The sequence below is a fragment of the Nicotiana sylvestris genome, chromosome 10, assembly GCF_000393655.2.
Source record: "Nicotiana sylvestris chromosome 10, ASM39365v2, whole genome shotgun sequence".
NCBI classification, from domain to species: Eukaryota; Viridiplantae; Streptophyta; class Magnoliopsida; order Solanales; family Solanaceae; genus Nicotiana; species Nicotiana sylvestris.
The window spans coordinates 115,007,084-115,030,737 of NC_091066.1; the positions used below are offsets into that span (position 1 = coordinate 115,007,084).

The window sequence follows — 23,654 nt, forward strand, 5'->3', positions numbered from 1 at the left end:
CATGACATTTAATGCTCTGATGGACTGATGTCATGATGGTAGTATCGAAGAGGCAAGAATTCAAGACCGTTTCTTATCACTTTCATTCTAAGAAACGCGGGGACTATCTATATACGGTGAAAATCGGAGAGTCCGATTTTATGATCATCATGGCACTTTGTAAGACCGCCCCCAGAAGACTCGAGGCTCAGCTCAGGGTTCGACACCGAGGGTTCTCAATGGTCGACCTCGAGGCAGTGAAAATCAAAGGCTATGATGGACAAACGGGAAGTTCCCAAGGCGCGTGATCAAGCCCGTACCATGGCATTAAATAGTTGTACCAGCCTCAAATCCTTGTAATAAATGCTTCTGTACTATATTGGGATGACCTTTGTCATTTTGTAAGGGATATATAATACACAACATTCAATATAGAAACATTCTTTGCTCTCTAACTTTAACACATTCTCCCTTGATTCTATTATTTACATTTATTGCTCACATTTATTGTGTTTTATTAATTGTTCTTCATTTATTACTCATTATCGATCATATAGATCTCTTATCAAAACTCTTACAATTATTAGACCTTCATCGGTCGGTCACTGCCTAATGCTTAGCTCGTCCTTGAGGCCCCGTATAGGCCAGCTCGAGGCCACGAATCCTAGCCTCTCGGTTTGATTAATATATAGTCTTCAAGCTCTTATCTTATTTTCTGGTCTCACACTAAGGATCTACTGCCTAACAACTAGCATAAAAATAAATCACGTATTTTTAGGACCACAAAATCAAATCTAATTGTAATTACCATTTTCAAGGTAAACAAGAAGCATATACCTCAAAGTTTTTTATATGAAGATACTCAAGCTCCAAAAGAAAAGCAAAATAGTATATATATATATATATAAAGCAATCCGCGGAGTCTTGTGGTAATTATAGAGATACTTTGAGGCGGTTCTATGACGGTAACTAGAGGTCAATAAGGGCTATGTGGTTTAAAAGAAGAAAAGTGTGTGTAGTATTCAAGGAGGGTACAATCACTATATTCCCAAATATTCATCCAACCCGTCCCGAAGCCTACACTACAACCCTTAGAAAGTCCTTTTTGATGTACAACCAATTATTCCTGAGATAGCAATGAGTTAAAATAAGGGCAAGCATGTGGACTGATACTTGTAGCACTTAGCCTTCTTTCTAAGTTTAAGAGTGTTTGATTATATCCCCTGTACATATTTGTTGAGGTTGGGATTTTCTTTGCTGTGAGCACGTATGGATTCAAGAGTTAGCAAAAATTAGGCTTCTTGAAGTAGGATACAAATGCATATCTAGTTATGGGTAGCACTCTGTCATTGCTCTTGAGGCTCGAAGCTCACAAACTGATTATTCAAACTTTTAAATGATCTTCGTCTTCAAAGAAGGGTGAATAAAATAAGTTGCATGCTTGTTAGCTAACAGTCAGCACCATCCATAGTCACCGCTGCTTTGTAATCAGTCCGAAGTAGATTCATATTTGGTAGGTTGACTTTTTAGTTGCTTGAGGGCAAGCAAGAGTCTAAGTTGGGGGTGTTGATGTGCCATAGAATTGGGGCATTTTTTATACTAATTACATAGACTTTAGCTAATCTTTTAAAGCATTATAATTCATTTCTTATGTAGTTTTCGTGTTTTTGCAGAAAACCATACTTGAAGAGCCAAGAACATGAAAAAGATGACAAAAACTTATGGAAAGGCAGAAATACGACAGGTGTGCGACCGCAAAAGTGATGTGCTGGCCGCAGACCAATCGCAGAATGAAGTAGACCATCCCAGATCTGAGAGTAAATTTTGCGATCCATTATGCAGTGGCATAACTCTTGTGCAGACCGCCTAATAATCGCACAAATGCAACAAGAGTTCCAGTGAAGATGACTTTACGGTACGATATGCGATCGCAGAATCAATATGCGGACCATATAAACAAAACGCGATAAAAAATTGGAAAACTGGGTGATTAATTCTGCGAAGGAAATGAAGATGTTCGGACCGCAAAAACCTTCTATGACCCATTATGCAGTCGCAAACTTTATCTGCAGGGTCATTTTTGACACTTTTTTACCACGACTTTTAGCCCATTATAAATAGAATGACTAGGGTTTTAGTTGACCATCTTGTCTGAAAAGGAGGCTACACTTAGAGCATTGAATACACCATTATTTTGGAAACTTTTGAAGAGAGAATCTTGTCATCTTTGTAAGCTTTATGACTTTATTTATTGCTTTGTTCTTGGATTCTACTATGAGTAGCTAGCTTTAAATACTAAGGTTGTGGACCCTAAATGTATGTAATGTTAATGGGTATTTACCATTGAATATATATATAATGGTTAGTTGATATCTATTCATTTTTCATGCTTCACTTATTGTTGATGGTTGCAAACATTAACTAGTGCCATTCTACTCTATCTTTACTTGGAAAGTGAGTTAAGATTTGGTAGAATTGAATAGCAAAAACTCAACGCTTTAAACCTTGTTTAATAGAATCGCTTATGAATAAGTGGGTTCTATTTGGCATATATTGATTGTTCTTAATTGTAACTCTTTTATATTTGAAAAAATCATAGAGAGAAAATACTACCTAATTGTTGGAAAAAATTGAGTAGTCATTTAGGAACCATTTGCATATCAAAGGACCTTCCATTAGAAATATATCATATTAACACCGATAGCACTACATTCCATTGGTAGGGACACAACCTTGATTTCCTTAATCAAATTAATAACATTCTCTTAAGAAAATAGTTCTCTTGATAATTCACAATTACAACACTCTTCTTAAACTAACGGAGTAGGATTACGACTTAAGTCAAGTTTCACACTACTCAAGTAACATTTTCATACCTATTTCCAGTGGGATTCGACCTCAACCTAGTTGGGTTATTATATTTGATATTGACCACCTTACACCATCAATTTATGTGTAATTTGAGCGTATCACCTTAATAGAATAGAAATTGTAGTCATCAAAGAAGAGACCTAGGCCTATATAAAGGGTTCTCTTGCCTTGTAGACTGCAATTCACGTTTTTGGAGGTTTTTCCCTAATTTGCAATAGAGTATTTTCTCTATTTTGTGTTCTTTATCCGTGCTTTTGATTGCAAGCAAGGTGATGATACTATTTATCTTGTTTCAATTGCGTGTGATGTTTCTTTATCATGTTAATTGATTTCAAGCGGTAACTTTAGGAATTTTTTTAGTTCTTGATCTTTCAAGAACATCTTTCTTGATCTAAATTCGTTATTTTGATATCATAGAATAATAACTTTCATGGAACTGGTGCAACATCAATATTTACTTGTTATGAATGAGTAAATAGTGTTTCATGTAGTTCAGATCGTCATCTTTCACCTCATTTATTGAATCATCAGATTTCGAGTCCTAAAACTTGATATATGTTATTTCTCTAAGTAGATCCACAAACCACGTTTACATTTCAAGATTTTGATCTTGGTCGGTTGGTTCTTTGTTAACTCAAAAAATCACATCATTTACCTAGCGGATTGAATTATGTGTCATCATGACTAGATGGATTTTGGGTCATAATAGAAATAAAGTTTGAAGACACATTGACCTTCCTTAGGGCAGTAAACCAAGCTCAACTTTAGCCATTAGGATTAGTACTCACAGTCAACTTCAAGACAATAAAACTCGAACAGAAATGAAGAGAGGAATGAAAATGAAATTGTAAGCGATAGGTAGAGCATTTACTAATTCTTGTTTGATTGTTAGGTGAGGCATTTAAGCCGGTATTTATATTCAAAAGGTTGGCCATAGGGTTTGAGATTTGAATTCTCAGATTCAAATAGCAATAGAGAACAAAGAACCATAATGAATGCCGATGCAAGAATTCATGATAATATCAAAGGAAACGACTATAAAGATTAAAGGGGAAAGGGGTGACGTTTTACCCTCTCAGAAGAGATGAAGTAGATTTAGTCGTTTGAAGCTGATGACCTCCGGACAAAGCTTATGCCCAGAGGTCCCTACGTTTGACCTCTGTATCATCAAAAGGGAAAGGGCACAATAAATCTAGACAGTTGATAATTTTGATCAACAGTCCCTAAGCAATATGTTTGTTTTGTGAGGGCTTTAGGATGCTGATGTGGCAGAGTTGGATTGGCAGAGGGAAGATGGCATAAATTTTGAAGTGTTAATAGGGGTTGTATAGGTTTGGGCCTGGACGGGTCAAGGCATTTTTGGGCCATACCTGTTGGATTTTTGGAAGAGAAGGTTAGAAATGAAATTAATGTCATAATCACTTTAATTCAAATTCATCAATTGCAAGTATAACATGTTTAAATATTAACCTCTTTTCTTAATTAAATAATTAACTTCTTAAATTCCAATAAAATACAACAACATACTCAGTATAATCCCACATAGTGGGGTCTGGAGAGGGTTAGTGTGTACGCAGACCTTACCCCTACCTTTGTGGAGGTAAAAAGGTTGTTTCCAATAGACCGTCGGCTCAGCCAAGTATAGGTACCAAAATAATAAAAAGAAAATAAGATGGGACAACACAGAAAAATTATGTAAAAGCAGCATACAAAACAAGATAGTAAGATGATCGAAATGTAAAAATACGGCAGGTATTCAAATAAGCCTACTACCAACCAAATGTGAGAGTTCGTACTAACACTACCAGTATGAATAATCTAAACTAGATAACCTACTATCCTAATCTTTGACCTTCACACCTTCCTATCATAGGTCATGTCCTCGGTTAGCTATAGCTGTGCCATGTCATGCCTAATCAACTCACCCCAACTCTTCTTCGGCCTACCTCTACCTCTCCTAAGTCCCTCTAATGTCAACATCTCAAACCTCCTTACTGGAGAGTCTGTGCTTCTCCTCCTTACATGTCCAAACAATCTAAGGCGTGCTTCCCACATCTTGTCCTCAATAATGGCCACACCCACCTTGTCCTGAATAACTTCATTCTGAATCCTATCCAATCTGGTGTGTCTGCACATCCATCTAAACATCCTCATAATTGCTACCTTCATCTTATGGACGTGAGAGCTCTTGATTAGACAACACTCAGTCTCATACAACATATTAGGTCTAACCACCGCTTTATAAAACATACCTTTAAGTTTTGGTGGTACCTTCTTATCACACAAAACACCGAAAACAAGTCTCTATTTAATCCATCCTGCCCCAATACGATGTGTGACATCTTCATCAATCTCCCCATTCCCCTGTATAATAGAACCAAAGTAGTTAAAACTTCCCCTCCTATGAATAGCTTGTGAATCAAGCCTTACCTCCTCTTCTACTCCCTGAGTAGCTCCACTAAACATACACTCAAAGTATTCTATCTTGGTACTACTCAGCTTGAAACTTTTATACTTTAGGGTCTGACTCCATACCTCTAACCTCGCGTTAACACCGTCTCGAGGTTTGTCAATCAAAACAATTTCAACTGCAAATAACATGCACCACAACATCTCCCCTTGTGTGTGGTTAGTCAATACGTCCATTACAAGCGCAAACAAAAAAGAGCAGCATGCCGACCCTATATGCAAACCCATCAAAACCGAAAAATGGTCTGAGAACCCTCCCATTGTCCTCACAAAGGTCTTCGCTCCATCATACATGTCTTTAATCACCATAATGTAGGCCACAGGTACCCCTCTAGCCTCCAAACATCTCCACAAAACCTCTCTCAGGAATTTATCATAAGCCTTTTTACAATCGATGAACAACATATGAAAGTCCATCTTCCTCTCCCTATATTGTTCCATCAATCTCACAACAATATGAATGGCTTTTGTAGTCGAACGCCCCGGCATAAACCCAAGCTGGTTCTCAGAAATAGACACCCCTCTCCTCACCCTTAGTTCCACCATCCTCTCACACACCTTCGTAGTATGACTAAGCAGCTTAACACCCGATTGTTATTGCAATGTTGTATATCACCCTTATTCTTGTACAAATGAGCCATCTTGCTCCATGTCTACTCTTCGGACATATATTTCATCTTAAAAATGACATTAAATAACCTAGTAAGTCACTCCAAGCCCGTCCTTCCCACACTCTTCCAAAACTCTACCGGGATTTCATCTGCCCCGGTCGCTCTACCCTTACTCATCTTACACATAGCCCCAACAACCTCCTCAACTCTAATCCGCCTGCAATACACAAAGACACAATGACTCACAGAGGATCCCAAATCACCAAGAAAAATGTCTATGTTCCCATCCTCATTTAAGAGACTATGGAAGTAAGTCTACCATCTCTGACGGATATGCGCCTCATCCAACAAAACTCTACCTTCTTCGTCATTGATGCAGTTCACTTGGTTCAAGTCACGGACCATTCTCTTTCTCACCATGGCTCGCCTAAACAGCCTCTTATCCCCGCCTTTTACCCTCAAGTTTTTCATATAAATGACTAAATGCTGCAGTCTTAGCCACCATAACTGCTACTTCGCCTCCTTCCTAGCCAACATATACTGCTCCTTATTCGTCTTCTCCTCATCGTTAATGCTTTCCACTAGCTTGAGATACACCGCTTTCTTGGTGTTCACCTTTCTTTGGACCTCTCCCTTCCACCACCAGTTTCCATTGCGACCACCATTGTAACCCTTTGAGACCCCTAGGACCTCTCTGGCAGCTTCCTTAATCCACAGCGCTGCTGTGGTCCACATCAGGCTCACATAACCACTACTCCTCAAAGCTTCCATAATCAACTCATGCATTTCGTATTCAGTCAAGGCTCCCCACTAGATCCTAGGTTGGCCATACACCGTCCTTTTCCTCTTCTTCCTCATGATCTCAAGGTCCATGGTCAGGAGCCTATGAAGGGTCGTGAGGTTCTCACTTGGGATGACCTTGCAATCCGTGCAAAGACCTTTATTAGACCTCCTGCAGAGAAGATAGTCAATTTGGGTCCTGGCCACCGAGCTCCGGAATGTGACCAAATTTTCCACCTTATTCGAAAAATTTCATTAAAATAATAAAGTATAATTAATAAATTATTATATGTATGCATATTTGTATGTTAATTTCATATTAATCAAAACAATTATATATATATATCATCCACCTTACATGACCACAAACAAAAAAAAACTTTTTACAGCAAATGAGACTATTGCGCATGTAAAACCACTGACAACAACACCCCAAGGATACACATATAGAATCTCAAAGACCTGAGCAGATTACCAAATCTAGGGAAAAACAATAACACACACATTACTAAAAATAGAGACACTACCATGGACACTACTACAAAAAAGCCTGCCATGCATGAAATCATTATCCATTGTGAAGCCAACTCCACCCTATTACCTATGCTACCTCTGCCACTACCAAATCCCATCACTCAACATCTCTCAACTCTCCCCCATAAAACAAAATCCGAAGCAAACATCACCCGGTCACCCCCATAATCACCCCTACCACAATCTATTACAGAGACCAAATCCCCATCATCCCCACCCCTAAAAATGTATTTCCATTACAGCCACCGTACCAACCACCACAGCTAGCAATGCCACCACCATCCCTGACACAACAGAGACAATACCATAACTTCCCATGCAAACACAGTCACACCAAAACGACCAACTACTATGTTTAAACCACAGTAGTCCTAATACCAATCCCCATGGCAATACAACATCAACCTGCAATGCTATTAGTCATGCACCAGCCACCATCAACTCCATGGCTAGATGTAGTGGGGCTTCACCAGTATGCCCAATTCTTCTTGGAGAACACACAGTACCTTATCGAGCAGATGGAGGGATGAGGGACAAATATAGAAATACACATGGAAACAATACACAACCTGGAAATAGCAGCGATGGAGATGGTGAACCACCTTAATGCAGCCATGCAACAACCACCACAAGTGTAGGGATACTACCAGCTAGTGTAGGTATAGGAGGTCCAATAGGTACAAGAGGTACAACAGGTTCATACAACCCCAAAAAATAACTGGTTTATCTCATAACCGAAAATACAGGAGATAGCTTTGCCAAACAATCTGGATATAGAGGTGGATGCACTCCAATGGAGCCATTGCGCCCTTGAATTCGGAAGACGATATAATCATCCTAATGAACCTAGAAGTTCAAGCACCAAGCACCCTAGATCAAGTGCTGCAACCCATCACACTGAGGGAGTCACTGTCGACCACACTACGTGAAAATAAAGAAAATGGTACTTCATCAAATTTCCTAAAAAATGTATTCTGAATAGCAGTTAATGTCCTCACCTACCCCTACTCGATCATACAAAAATATGCAGCACTGATTCTTCCAATATTGACAGAGGAAGACCTGTCATGGCCAGCGAATAATGGTGAGGATTATCTGTTGGTTGCACATCTGCGCATGTCACTGGCATAGGGTGAGAGCTCACACCTAACCAATAACCCCAAAATGAAGATCATCCTTTGGAACTGCAGAGGCTGCAATAACTAAGAAATTCGGCGCAACTTCAAAGACATTATTGATTGGAACAACCCATCAACTATCTACCTCACCAAATATACATGCAGATCCACTATGAGCTCATGGAGTTTATTGGTTTCACTGACTTGTTTGAAATTAGCACAGATGGCTACTCAGGTGCAGTCGTACTAATGTGGAAGCATGAGGAATTGGAAATGGATCTGGTAGAAATAATTGACCAGGAAATCCATGAAAACATCCAGGTCAGTTTACGCAACACTTTATTAGTGAACAAGAAAATTCTATGGAATAATCCGCAAATAGTTGCAAAAAATAACACATACTCGTGGCTATTATGAGGAGACTTTAATGATGTATGGCCCATAAACAGTAGTAGAAGTACCGTCTTTTAAACTATCTTGATGTTACTGATATGATTGACTTGGGTTTTGTGTGACCATGTTTTCAATGGAAAAATGAAAAGAAAAAAGGTAGCAACAAATCTTGGAAAGATTAGACCGATTTCATGAAAACTCAGATTGGGTGGAAATGTGTTATGCCCCAAAACCGGGGAGGCGAGACAAGCACCCAGTGCCTCACTTAACCGAGCATACCAACTTGAGACTGAGGGACTCTGAACATACAATGTCATACTTTGCTCATAGGATCATATTGCAAGATAATTTGTGAAAAAAAAATATAAAACTAAGTGGAAACTTAATGTGACTGAACATAAATATAAAGCTTGGCAGACAAGGCGGTCATAACTACTAAAGCTGACAAACAAACAAAAATATGCATACAAGGCCTGCAAGCCTAACATACTGCACTGATTGACATGACATGTTTACAAGCCTCTACTGATGGTTGTACTATGATCGTAACAAAGCCCCGACCTACCCGTAATATATATACATATATACACAATATGTACTCAATATGTACTCAAAACCTAGACCCGATGACTCCGAAGGACGTGGAGCTTACCGATCAAGCTGATCACGGACAATACATATGGAGGAGGTCTACCAGTCTGTCTATTCGAACCTGCATGCATGAAATGCAACGTCCCCAAGAAAGGGACATTAGTACAAAATAATGTATCGAGTATGTAAGGTAATAGAATAACTAAAAGCCGAAACTGAGATGATAATGTAATAACTGATAGTAACTGGAAGTCAAAAATGATCTAGAGATATATCTACCTGTTGATATTGACTCAAATCTCTCAATATAAAAAGTAAATAGTTGTCCGACCCTATAACACTAGGTACGTGTAACTGCTCGGCCATAATAGGTTCGCTTGTAGGCGTTTCACCATATTAGGCATTGTATCTCGACCATTCTTGGCTCGCTCATAGGCACTCGGCCATAGTAGGCTTGGTATATAACTTACCATCTGATCAAAGGTTGCCCAATAGGGGCCTCTCCACTAATTATAGCTCGATGGTGGTAAAATATTGTAATACTATATATATATATAGACCCTATACTCTCCTGACTAGAAGAAGACAATACTTAACTAAATATAAAGTCCCGATAAGGGAATATATGATAACTTATGAGACTATGATAATGTATATAAATTCAGGAATACGAACGTCTCTCTATATCTCGTTATCAAACAGATGTAGTTACGAGATCCTGACAAAATGAAGGAAAAGTTTAGCCTTAACATAACTTATTACAATATTTCCAATAACCATGTTGAACTCGTCTCTTTGCACCTTAAGATAAAACAATGATAAACAATTATTAAGTTACGAAAGGTACGACTATCGCACAACGAACGACAAGTTTACTTCCTCCCAATTCGTGCTAACACCAAAAACACAAGAACACAATAATAACCACATATATACATTATTTTACAACGTTATATCCATCACAAAACACCACAAAACAGGCCAACACATCCCAATCTCTTCATATGCAAAACAACCACCATAGTAGTGTCAAACAACCCGAAAATGTTACTACGAACGACCAGCCAACCACCCCACCTTTATGTAGTATTTCTCCACAACCTTTCTCCTCCAACACTGCATAAAATTGTATCAAAACACACAATTCAACAGCAACACGAAACAACCTAAAAAATAGTCCACTTCAAGTTGAAAAACTCGAACTCACAAATTCCGATCATCGTCTTGTGAGTTCTTACAATTATAGAACGACATTCCATTCATTTCCAGCAAAAAAAAAATTGACGAAAGAGAGCAGTATACTTACCTTATTTGTTGAATATCTTAGATCCTATCTTGGTTCTTCAAACCCTAGGTTTTCCTCCAAATAGAACTTGAAAAGAAGAGAAAATCAATTAGGGTTTGTGTTCAATTTTTTGGGAGGATTTTTGTGGGGGCATATCTCTGGTTTATATGCCCTATCATTGGTGTGGTATATAAAGGAAATAGGACCTTAAAAGGTCTCTTTGGAAGACCCAAATTGGCCCCATTTTGGATATATGTAGTCCTCTCATTTAAGCAAGTAGGTGACATGCCTACTTGTCACCTAGCAGTATGCACAATCTCGTAAAAAAATTATATATTTCTCTGCTCCGATGTCATATTGATAAACGATTTAATCTATTAGAAAATAAACTCCTATATATTCAATTTTATGGGTGGATCACCCCGTAATTCTTAATTATTAGGAGAAAATCGCAATGACATTTAACCCAAATTTCAGTAAAACTTAAGAACGTAACTTTTGATGACTTTCATCGACTTTTGCTCCACAACTTGCTTGACTTCAAAACTTAGCACATGACTATCATAAGGCTAAAATAAATCATAACATAACCCTATTATTATGTTAAGAACCCTAGTTTCATCCCAAAGGTACAGATTATCACATTTCCAACTTGTTGACTTTTGACGAAACATTATTTTGTTCAATTCCTTTAGCTTCAGAACCTTCCAACCCTCTTTGTACTTGTTGTTCATGATCTTCAATATTTGTAACCTCCGAGGTAAAATGATAACTTGCTTTATATACTTTCAAATATGATCTCATTTTTAGTCTTACAATAGTTTGCTTACAACACACTTGTATGTATGAAAATATGGGGTGTACCATCATCCCCCCTAGGAATATTCGTCCTCGAATGTTTACTCTTAGAGACTGGAAATATTTTCAAGAATCTCCTCCGTACACTAGACTAAAACCAGCATGCACGTAGCCAGAAAACATACTACACATGCCACACATGGCCAATGTCCATAAATAGCAACATTTGTCCTCACACGGCCGTCAATTGTAAGTACTAAAACTCAAAAGTAAGAGCTTACTTGATGACCTACTGGCCTAAGTAGAGCTGTGCTGAAGTATCCCATCTCAAGCCATATCTTCAGTTTGAAAAAGATGGGGGTATTTTGACTTTATTTCTTACTCTGCTTTCCACATCATCTCTTCCATGTTCTTGCTTCTCCATTAAACTTTCATGGGTGCTACCTCCTTATTTTGTAGCTTGCAGGTTTGTCGGTCTAGGATGGCAACTGAAACTTCCTTGTATGATAAGTCCTCTGTTATCTGTACATCATCAATGGGCACCACTCGGGTAGGATTGCTAATGCACTTCCGTAGCATATAGATACGTGAAAAATTGGATGGACAGACTCCAATTTTGAGGGAAAATCTAAATCTTAAGCTACTCATCCCACTCTTCGAATAATCCTTTAAGGCCCAATATACCATAGGCTAAGCTTTCCTTTCTTGTCAAACCTCATCATGCCATTCATAGGCGACACCTTCAAGAATGCCCAATCATCAACCCTAAACTCTAAGTCTCATCGCCGCACGTCAGAATATGGCTTCTGACGACACTAAGCTGTTAACCATCACTCGTGGATAAGCTTTACATTCGCAATGGCCTACTAAACGAAGTTTGGCCCATGTAACCCAGATTCTCCAACATCAAACCACCCTATAGGAGATCTGCACGTACGCCCATACAAAACCTCATACAGAGCCTTCTAGATATTGGAGTAGTAACTATTATTATATGCAAACTCGATAAGAGGTAGATGTTCATCCCAACTTCTTCTAAAATCCAACACACATGCTCGTAACATATCATCAAGCGCCTGAATTGTGCGCTCGGCTTGTCCATCAGTGTGTGGATGAAAAACTGTGCTGAGATTCACCTGAGTCCCTAGATCTTTATGAAATGACCTCCAGAAATTTACTATAAATTGGGCCACACTATCAGATATAATAGATACTGGTACTCCGTGTAGCCTCACTATCTCCTTAATATATAACTTCGCATAATCTTCGGTTGTATATGTAGATCCAACTAATAGTAAATGGGTTGATTTTGTGAGCTTATCGACTATCACCCATATAGAATCGAACTTGCAATGAGAACGAGGCAAACCCATGATAAAGTTCATGTTTATCGCCTCAAATTTCCTCGTCGGGATCTCTATAGTCTGCATTAGCCCTCCGGGCTTCTAGTGCTCTACATCACCTGCTGGAAACTAGTTCACAGGGTGACAAACTCAACAATGTTCTTTTTTATATCATTCAACCAGTATATATCCTTAATGTCATGATACATCTTCGTAGACCTAGGATGAATGGACTACCTCGAATAATGTGCCTTTGACATAATCCTGTCTTGTTGCCCTGCTACACCTAGGACACACAGATGACCCCTGTATCTGAGAACCCCATCTCCCTTGAACTCTAACAGCGGCTTCTTTTGCTGCAAAACTCGCTCTCTCAACTCGACGTACTCTGGGTCCTCGTATTGCCTTTCCTTTACTTCGGCTATGAAAGATAATTTTGCAGTGTTTTGGAGTAAAACTCCACCATCGTTAGAATCTACTAACCAAACCCCCAAACAAGACAATTGATGAATCTCTCTAGCTAATTCTCTTTTATCAGCCTCTACATGTGCTAATCTATGCATGGATCGGCAACTTAAGGCATCAACTACAACATCAGCTTTCTGTAGATAGTAGAGAATGTTAACGTTGTAATCTTTCAATAACTCTAGCAATTGCCTCTATCACAAATTCAACTCCTTTTGCTTCAAGATATATTGCAGGCTTTTATGAATAGTGAATACATTCATATGAACACCATATAAATAATGTCTCTATATCTGAAGTGCATGGATAACCACAGCTAACTCGAGGTCGTAGGTCGGATAATTCCTCTCGTGCTTCCTCAACTGATTTGAAGTGTATGTAATTACCTTCCCATGTTGCATCAGTACACATCCTAACCCGATACCTAAGGCATCATAATACACGGATTACCCTTTGGACCCTCTGAAAGTGTTAGAACTGCGCTGAGGTCAAGTTGTTCTTAAGCTCTTGGAAACTCCGCTTCCAAGCCTCTGTCAACTAAAACTTAGCTGCTTTCTGAGTCAGCTTCGTTAATGGTGCTGAAAGGGAAGAAAACCCCTCTACGAACCTCCAGTAGTGGCCTGCTAAGCCTAGAAAGCTAGAACCTCTATCGGACTGGTAGGTCTAGGTCAGGATTTCACAACCTCATCTTCTGAATGTCTACCTTTATACCTTTATTAGATACAATATTCCCCAAGAATGCTACAGACTTTAATCGTAAATCTGGCTACCTTTGCTCGGCAATCAACTGTAGCATAGCAAGCTGCCTCAAGTCCATGCCCATAATAGTATCAAAATCCATCATCTCTAGCTCAACTAGATCGGCTGAGGTCTGACGACTACAAACTGTCATCGTACAACCTTGGTAAACCCATCTAGTAATAACTATGCCCTGGACACCTAAATATATAACAAGCATTGCAACTTGCTCGACATTGGCCAAGGTGTCCTCTACCACAGATGTAACACAGTGGTAAAAATGACCATGTCTGCCCGGAACCTTCTGTCGCTGCAATCCTGATGGCCACAAGCTCGCACCTGGTCTTGACTGAGCATATCAGTTAAACCTGTAACCCTATAATTGATGTGATGGAGGCCTAGTTGGTCGTCCGAAGTACTAGGGCCTATAACTACACTAAGACCTGGAAAATCTAATCCTCTAACACTGACCTTGCTCACTCCTCTTTGTACCCTGCTGCCGATGCCTTCCCCTTTCTATATACTAGGCAAATGCCTGAATCCAGGAGATATCCATACTATCATTTAATGTAGCGGTGGAACATGACTCGGTCAACTCTAGAGCCAGCCTTGCTATTAACATATGGATCTTGTCCTGCATAGTAGTAACTATGGATAGAGCAGATATAGCTAATGAGTCAAAACAGAGACTATGCTCTTGAACACTCATATTGCCCTGCTTGATGGCTAGAAACTGATAAACTCGAGCATGTCGATCTCCCGCGGTAAGTACTGGTCAAGGAAGGAATCTGAAACATTCTCCCAAATAGTTGGAGGTGCATCACGTCCCCTGGACCTCTCCTATCCCTCGTACCAAAGGACGGTTATATCTTAGAGCTGAAAAGCTGCCAGCTCAACTGGCTCTTTCTCCATGGCATGCTTAACCCGAAAGATCTTGTGAATCTGATATATGATATCATGTAGGTCCTTCCCCTGATCTATCCATGTGAACCCTAGGGGACTCAAGGCAATAAACTCTCGGAACCTTTAACTCCTAGACCTCTTAGAAGATCCTGCACTAGCTGATGCCCTAGCCTGTTGCTGGTTAGCTACCAACTATATCAACAAATGCACCGCAATCTTCAAGTCCTGATCTGATAGAAGTGGAGGGGAACTGGATGTGCGGTATCCCTAGGAATCTCCTCTGTGGTGGTGGAGCCGGTAATGGCTGAGTATGGGTCTCACCCTAGGTCTTAGATTGGGCTCCATCTACTAGGGATACCTTGCTGGTCCCCTTACCCGCTGTTGTATCTCTCATATAACTAGCAGTAGTCTTCATAGTCACCATCATCTCTGTATGCAAACACCAATACATAAGTTTAACTCAAATTTCCTATAGTGTAATTTAGATTTGAAAGAAGGGTAACCAACTCCTAAATGACCTGTAGATTTGTGCTTATATAATGTGGTACACGACACATCTATAAATAAGACCCTACTATACACGACTTGTAGACTCACTAGGATAGAACTACTCTGACACGAAGTTTGTCACGAACCAAACCTGGGGAGGCGAGACCAAAACCTTGTTCCTCACTTAACCAAGCGTACCAACTTGAGACTGAGGGACTCTCAACATACAATGTCATACGTTGGTCATAATGCCACATTGCAAGACAAATTTGTGAAATAAAATATAAAACTGAATAGAAACTAGCTCTGACTGAATATCAATATACAGCTGGGCTGACAAGGCCGTCATAACTACTACAGCTGACAAACCAACAAAAATATACATAGAAGGCCTACAAGCCCAACATACTGCACTGACTGATAGATATGTCTACATACCTCTACTGATGGATGTACTATGGTCGAAATAGGGCCCCGACCTACCCATAATAAATATATACACACATATATATATATATACATAATATTTACTCAAAACCCTAGACTTGGAAACTCCGAAAGATGTGGAGTTTATCGATCAAGCTGAACACCGACAGTACCTACGGAAGAGGTCTACCAGTCTATCTATCGAAAACTGCATGCATGAAATACATCATCCCCAAATAAGGGAGGTCAATACAAAATAATATACCGAGTATGTAAGGAAATAGAATAACTAAAAGCTGAAACTGAACTAATAATGTAATAACTGACAGTAATAGGGAGTCAAGTTTTGGGAGGATTTTCGTAGGGGCTTATCTCTAACTTTTTTATGACCTATTATCAATGTAATATATGAAGGAAATAGTATCTTAAAAGGTCTCTTTGGCCGACCCGAACTGGCCCCCTTTTGGACATATGTAGTCCTCTCTTTTAAGCAAGTAGGTGACACACCTACTTGTCACCTAGCACTCTACACAGTCTCTCAAAAACACACGTATCTCTCCACTCCAATGTAGTATTGACAAACAGTTTAATGTGTTAGAAAATAGACTGATAGATCTTCAATTTGATGGGTGGATCACCTCGTATCTCTAAGTATATTTGGAGACATCACAGTGACATTTAACCCCAATTTGAGTAAAACTTATGAATGTAACTTGTGATGATATTCATCGAGTTTTGTTTCACAACTCGCTCGGCTTCAAAACATAACACATGACTATAATAAGACTAATATAAATCATAACATAACTATCTTATCATGTTAAGAATCCTAGTCTCACCCTCGAAGGTACGGGTTATAACATTCCCAACTTGTCAACTTTTGACGAAATATTATTTTCTTCAATTACTTTATAATCTCCGAAGTAGCATGATAACTTACTTTATATACTTTCAAAGATGATCTTATTTTTGGTCTTACAGTAGTTTGCTTACAACGTACTTTTACGTACGAAAATATAGGGTGTAACAAAATATTCCCGAATGCAACTATCACACACATGCCACATACACATTCAGACCACTGCCCTCTTCTGCTAAGCCTGTCAAAAAATATTGGTAAACCAACACACGTTTTCCGCTTTGAAATAATGTGGCTTAGTCACCCTCTTTTTCCAAACTTAATTAAATAATATTAAAATAATAATAGAAATTATGCAACTGCTATTTCCTCTTTCACACAATACGTGGAAGAATGAAATAGGTTTATATTTGAGAATATTTTTTTTTTAAAAAAAGAAGAAAGAACACTTCTTGCTCGAATTGTGAAGCTTCAAAACAGACAACAATAAAGTAAAACCCAATTTCATTAGAATCTATAGAATAATCTTCTTCATGAATAGAACATAATCCTTTAAAATCAACAAGATTTTTAAAAATTAAAATCCAAAGTACATTGGATTAATAATGCAGATGCCAACAGAAAATTCTTTGATATATCTGCTATCGAAAGGAGCAGAAAAAAAAAGGATATTAGGGCTCAATGACACAGTTGGTAATTGGACTTTTGACCCTCATGAAATACATAATATTATTATCAAACACTTCCAAAATATCTACAAAACTGAATTGGATTCATGTCCATATATCATGACATCTAATTCAAGCCTACTCAACATACTATTAGACCAGGATAAAGAAGATCTTGTTAGACCTCTTTTAGTCACTGAAATCAATAACACTATAAAATCCTTTAACCATTAAAGGCACCAAGATCGGATGGCATCCACCCAATTTTCTTCCAGAAATACTGATCGGACACAAACTCAGTTATCATTGATACATGTACCAAAGCTTTTACTACCTTAGTAATTCTAGATGAAATAAACAAGACTTACATAACACTTATTACTAAAGTCAAGAACCCATAAAATATGTTCAAATATAGACACATTAGCCTATGTAACACAATATATAAGACTATAACAAAAATTATTGTAAACCAGATACGCCCCTTCCTCAATAAAACTATTAGTCCTAATCAGTTCAGCTTTATTCCAGGAAGGAGAGCAATTGACAGTGCTATAATTATCCTAGAAGCAGTCCATTCTTTCATGAATTGTACTGGGAAGACTAGGAAGATAATACTCAAGATTAATCTTGAAAAGGTCTTTGACCGACTTGAATGGTTATTTGTTAGGAGCTCCTTGCACGCACTAATTATTTTCCAGGACATAATAACACTTATCATGTACTGCATATCTACCACAACAACATCAATCATTGCAAATGGAAAACATACATAATTCTTTGAACCATCAAGAGGCATCCGACAAGGAGACCCACTATTTTCATGCTTGATGGTATGCAATCACTAATACGTTAAATTGATTATGAAGTAGATATTTTGAACTTGAAACCCATTAAAATAAGCTAGAATGCCCCCGCCATATCCCATCTCTTATTCGCGGATGACCTTATCCTTTTCTCCGAGGCAGACAATGTAAATACAACTTCTATCATAAACATATTCAACTTCATTTCCCATCAATCCGGACAGAGAATAAATCCAAATCCAAAATAAATTTTTCCTCTAATATATCAACTACAAACTAAACATCCTTGGATACCACCCTAGACATTAGGATTAAAAATTATGTGGGACAATACCTGGGATTCGCAATTACCAATTTATAACCAAAAAGCTCGGACTATCAATTCATACTTGACAGGATGAATACTAGACTAAAAGGATGAAAAGCCAAACTTTTATCCTTATCTGAGAGATTAACCCTTATACTATCAACTATGTCAGCCATACCCACCTACTCCAAGCAAATGAATCTTCTTCTAGCAAAGACTAGAAACAATATTGATCACATCCAGAGAAACTTCCTATGGGATTCTACAAGGGACCATAGGAAAAATCACCATATCAACTGGGATAACATAACATCATCTAAGCAAGAGGGAGACCTTGGGTTGTACAAAGTAAAAGAAAAAAAATATTACATTCCTCTCAAGCCTACTACGGAGATATCTTTCCAATCTTGAGTCTCTATGGCCTAAAGTGATAAAGTATCTTTACAATTCAAGAAGGAATCCTATCATTTATAAAATAAATGACTCCTACATCTGGAACAGTACTGTAAAAGCTTATTCCTTTTTCTCTAAAGGCATAGCTTAGAATGTTGGAAATGGACAACAGATAAGAGTATGGGATGGCCGATGGATTATTGGCAATCACACTCTAAGGGAATTAATTGATGGCCCCTTAGGTAAAGAAGATATCATATAAAATTGAACGACCTTATTATCAATAAAAATTAGAATCTAGAAACTCTTTCATACGACCTCCCCAATACGATCTCTGACCTTGTGACACAAACATATATCCCTTTCTCTGAATGCATAAATGATTCATTTTTCTGGAAAGAAACGGAAGATGTGAACTTCACAATAAAATCTTCCTACAACTTTTTCGTCAAGCCTGCAGAGGCAACCCATAATCATGAACCTTTTCACCATTTCTGGATACGGAAAGCACCATGCCACAACAAGCTCAAAGCATTCCTATGGCTATTAGTCAATCAACGACTCCCCACTGCAGCTGTCTTGAGCCAAAGGAACATACGTGAATTTAATACTTGCAAACATTGTGGGACAGAAGAAAACACTAACCACTTGTTCTTTCATTGCCCTATGAACAGTACAATATGGGGAGAGTTAAGCATCACCACTCCAACCTCAAACTAACTAGATTGGATAAAAAGTATTTGTACCTCTACTATGAGCATCCTTCTACCTAATAACACAATAATCCCAATGGCAATTACAACACCAATTATTCTTTGGCATATATGACTCAACCGTAATCACAAATACTTTAACAACTACTCAACCCAAATAGACAGCCTAAAAATAATTACACACGCAACGGAATACATATACCTAACAAACCATAATTTCAAAAATCACTTCAAACACTAAAATCCAATAAAGTAGACCCCCCATCACAAAACATGTATAAACTTAATATAGATGGTGCACACCAAAAAAAACTCCAACATCGGAGGAACATGTGGAATCATCAGAGATTCCGAAGGAAACTGGATTGATGGATTCTTCAGTCACATAATGGTCTCATCATTAGTCCAAGGAGAATTTGTTGCCCTAGTAAAGGGGTTGAAACTTGCTTTCACGAAAAATAGAATACAGATTATAGTGGAAACAGATTTCCAGGTATTACTCTATCTATTACAGGACAAACTTCATAACAAAGCTAATGCTAATTTTCTTTATGATTGCAGGTTCCTTCTCGACGTACTAGGCCAACCTATTTTAGGCATGTCTACCGTGAAGGAAACCAAGTAGCGCATACACTGGCACAGTTAGGAAGCAATTGTAACTCTCTGGAGAGTGTGAAGACCATTTCTGGAGTGAACCACATTTATTTGCTTTATCTACTTTCCGCAAAGTTTTATTAGGGACTGCTTCGTTAAGATTAGTTCCGGGCTGTAATAACTCTCTTTAAATCCTTGCATAATAATAATACCTCGTCTTTAAGCCAAAAAAAAGAAAATGACTGTAGCTACCCTTTTACAAACTACAAACTCTAGCATATGAATCTAAACAAACTCTTCAGATTTGTCTACCTGTGATTACACTTCTCAATAAGTAATATAGGCTATTATTAAAGAATAATTGACTCAAACCTAAACAACTTAAGAACTTCAATAATTTCGTCTTCTGGAGCATGTATTTAGTTAGAACAACTTGAATTTTTGAAAGCACCTTTCTGCTATGATTCTTTATGCGTTGAGTAATTCCTTGAAGTTGTGTGAATAGCATTAGAAGACTTAACCTCGCATATATAGCCGCAATATGATACTTTATATAAGAATGGGGTGGCCAAAAACTTCTTCAATTAATCCTCCAAAACATAGGATATTTCGGTTAAGGGAAATAATCCCTCTTGGTCGATGTTCCCATCTTTGTTTTCAACTCCACATCCATTTTCTTTTTCCAAATGATTTTCGTTTTATGCAAGTGTAACCATATTTATGAAACTTTGTTGACCATGAATTCCTCCTACCTACGTAATACTTGTAGCCACGAAATAAATTCTTCAAGGAATCTGACATTAAAAATTAGTTTTCAGCTTCTGATCAACAGACTTTAAGAGACCCCGTTCTTTCACAATTGTTAGTTAATCATCAAACTCAATATAAAGCTCAACTCAACTATTTTGTTGAACACATGTTTCTTCAACCTTTCCATTGTATCCTAAAGAATTAGATGGTTAGGTCCTCAGATTTGTATGCATAGGAAGACTTCATAGATCACACGCGTCTTTTTTAGCAATAAGGGATTAAACACATAAGACCTCGATAATAGAAGGTTATGTATGAAAAGTTCTTAACCATAGCACTTTTACATTATCGGGTCACCTTAAACCTTTTGTTATAGATAGAAAACCTGCATTATTTTATAAGTTACTAATCTCACTTATTATGAATAATTTGTAGTTATCTTTTAATTGATAGCGTAACTTTCTTTTTAGAGTATCAATGTGTAGAGAAGTTAAAAGTGTATTAGGTTTGGGGATAGCCTTAACACAATTAATAAAAGCCTTATAATATTTGTTTTCAGCTTAACAATACAAGCCTTTTAAGCATATTGTTACATTACTTATTTAGGTAGGAGACCTTCGTGTTATAGCCAAAGCCACTACCAAAAGACATACATATTTTAACCATACATGATAGCATCAAATTTATTGTAAATTTATTCCTCCAAATCCTTAAGAGCCCAGTTGAACTTCTGGCTCTGATTGTAGTGACTAGGGTGGCTGCCACCATAACCATGACCATGATAGTTTGTCGATCCCATGCCCATGGCCTCTGCAGATTGCTGCATTCCACTACCATAACCACCATTACCATGGACCATAGTGGTGTTGCTTGAAAAGTTAATGGAGTCATGGGGCAAATGCGCCCCATGATGTCCATGACTACTGTTAGCCCCTTGACAAAGGTCCTCGGCAGGTGTGGGTTGTGACAAGGATTTTCATGATGGCCTTGGCACACAACCTGAAAAATGGGGCAACATCATGAAGGGCTGCTCGGCATGACGGACAATGCGGGGTTCGACAAACGCACCTTGAACGGAAGCAAGGCGCATTTTACTTAGATGTGCGGGTTGCAAAACAATGGCAAGGCAAAGCCATGTCAAGCAGGGGCAAAGACATGGCAAGGCAAGGCAAAGCAAGGCGGAACAAGCAAAGGCAAATGATACGGGCAGATTTGATCAAGTCGGGGGCGACTTGACATGGGCGGACAGCTTTGACAATGAACGTGTGCGGCTAAGTCAGTGGATGGCGAGCTGTGACAATGACATTGGCGCGGAGCAGTGTCAAAGGCAAGGTTGGGCGCAATGCCAGCCTTGGCACAAAGCAGCTGGGCGAAAATCAGACCAAGCTGTGCACAAGCAGCAGTTGGAAAACATGTGCCAAGCACATGGGAAGCAGTTGGCAGTTGCAACCTCTTCCAAGACATGCTGATCATGGCCTAAAAGTGTGCCCACGTTTTTGTACTTTGTCTTAACTTGTTGCCCATCAGTAGGGGCTTGTCAACTCATTGTAGTCTTATAAATTCTTGCCTAGGCTGTCCAAAACGGGGTAGAGAAACTTAGTCTAAGGCATTGTGAAGCCAAATGTCTAAGTCATTTCCTAAGGGTGGGAAAATCATTTTGGGGCAGGGAATTAGGGAATTCTTTGTCTTGGCCATAGGGTTGGCTATTGTGCTCTTGTATTCACTTATTAATACAAGTTGGGAAGAAATTCCTGTATATCGCGTGCCTTTATTTACTGATTTTGCTGCCTAATTTCATTCTAAGTGCAAACGTCCCTAAAAAGAAAACTAAGTGTTGGAAATGCTGAAGTCAAGGCTGGGCTTGACTGCCGCACAGAGGTGAACCTCGGGTTAAGTTCGAGTGACATAAATCACCCCTGTGACAACTACCATAGTGACCGCCATGGCCATGGCTATGACCACCGTAATATCCGCCTTGGTGTTGGCCACCATGGCCCATCATCATGCGATTGTGAGTGGATTGACCATATGGCATGGTGGAATAACCCGATGGCCTTGTCATTTGAATAGAGCCGCCATGGCTGTTGTCGGAATAGTAGTTTTGCTCGTGAGCGTAGGATTGGTGCTTGTTCAATCCAAGTTGAGTTTGGAGAACCATCATGAATATTGACGCTAATTCTAAAGATGTGAAGTTTTGACATTTTGCTTGGTGAGAATATGACCTTGACTTCGTTATATATATATAGTGTTTTTGGCAGATCACGAGTACTAGAGGATTCTAACTAGATATATTATAAAACTAATTATATAAGAAGGGCATATCATTCACATTGCTGCTATAGAAAGCTAAGAAGTGGCGCATATTTCACGGTTGACATAACTTCTTAGGCATTCAAAAAGGCTCTTGGCTTTATTCCCCATCGACCAACTTGTACACCGAATCCAGTTTGCTATGTGTTCATCATTGATAAACCTCGGCAGTACATATATAGCTAATTACATTGACTGGTACGTGCATTTTAGCGAGTTGCATGTGCCTCATGAAGGAAAATCAGAGCGCTAATAGAGAACTTCCCAATCATAGTAATTGGAAAGTCACTGTATTTAGAATTTTTTTAAACTTATGTATTTATATCTGTCACGACCCAATTCCATTATAGGCCGTGATGGCACCCAACGCCATCATTAGGCAAGCCAACACTGATCAATCTAGAGGCTTGCCAATTTAAATAAGTTTATTAAGTGAATAAAATTTTTCCTCGTTGTTAAAA

General features: G+C 38.6%; 1 protein-coding gene across 1 annotated transcript; it reads right to left on the reverse strand.

Moving 5' to 3' along the window:
• Positions 1–21,455: 21,455 nt before the first annotated feature.
• LOC104211411 (uncharacterized) lies at positions 21,456–23,074 on the reverse strand. Its single transcript, XM_009760459.2, has 2 exons — positions 22,813–23,074; positions 21,456–21,816 (listed from the first exon to the last, which is right to left on the reverse strand). Exons 1-2 carry the CDS (start codon positions 23,042–23,044, stop codon positions 21,578–21,580), a joined length of 471 nt encoding a protein of 156 aa, XP_009758761.1. The 5' UTR covers positions 23,045–23,074; the 3' UTR covers positions 21,456–21,577.
• Positions 23,075–23,654: the final 580 nt, after the last annotated feature.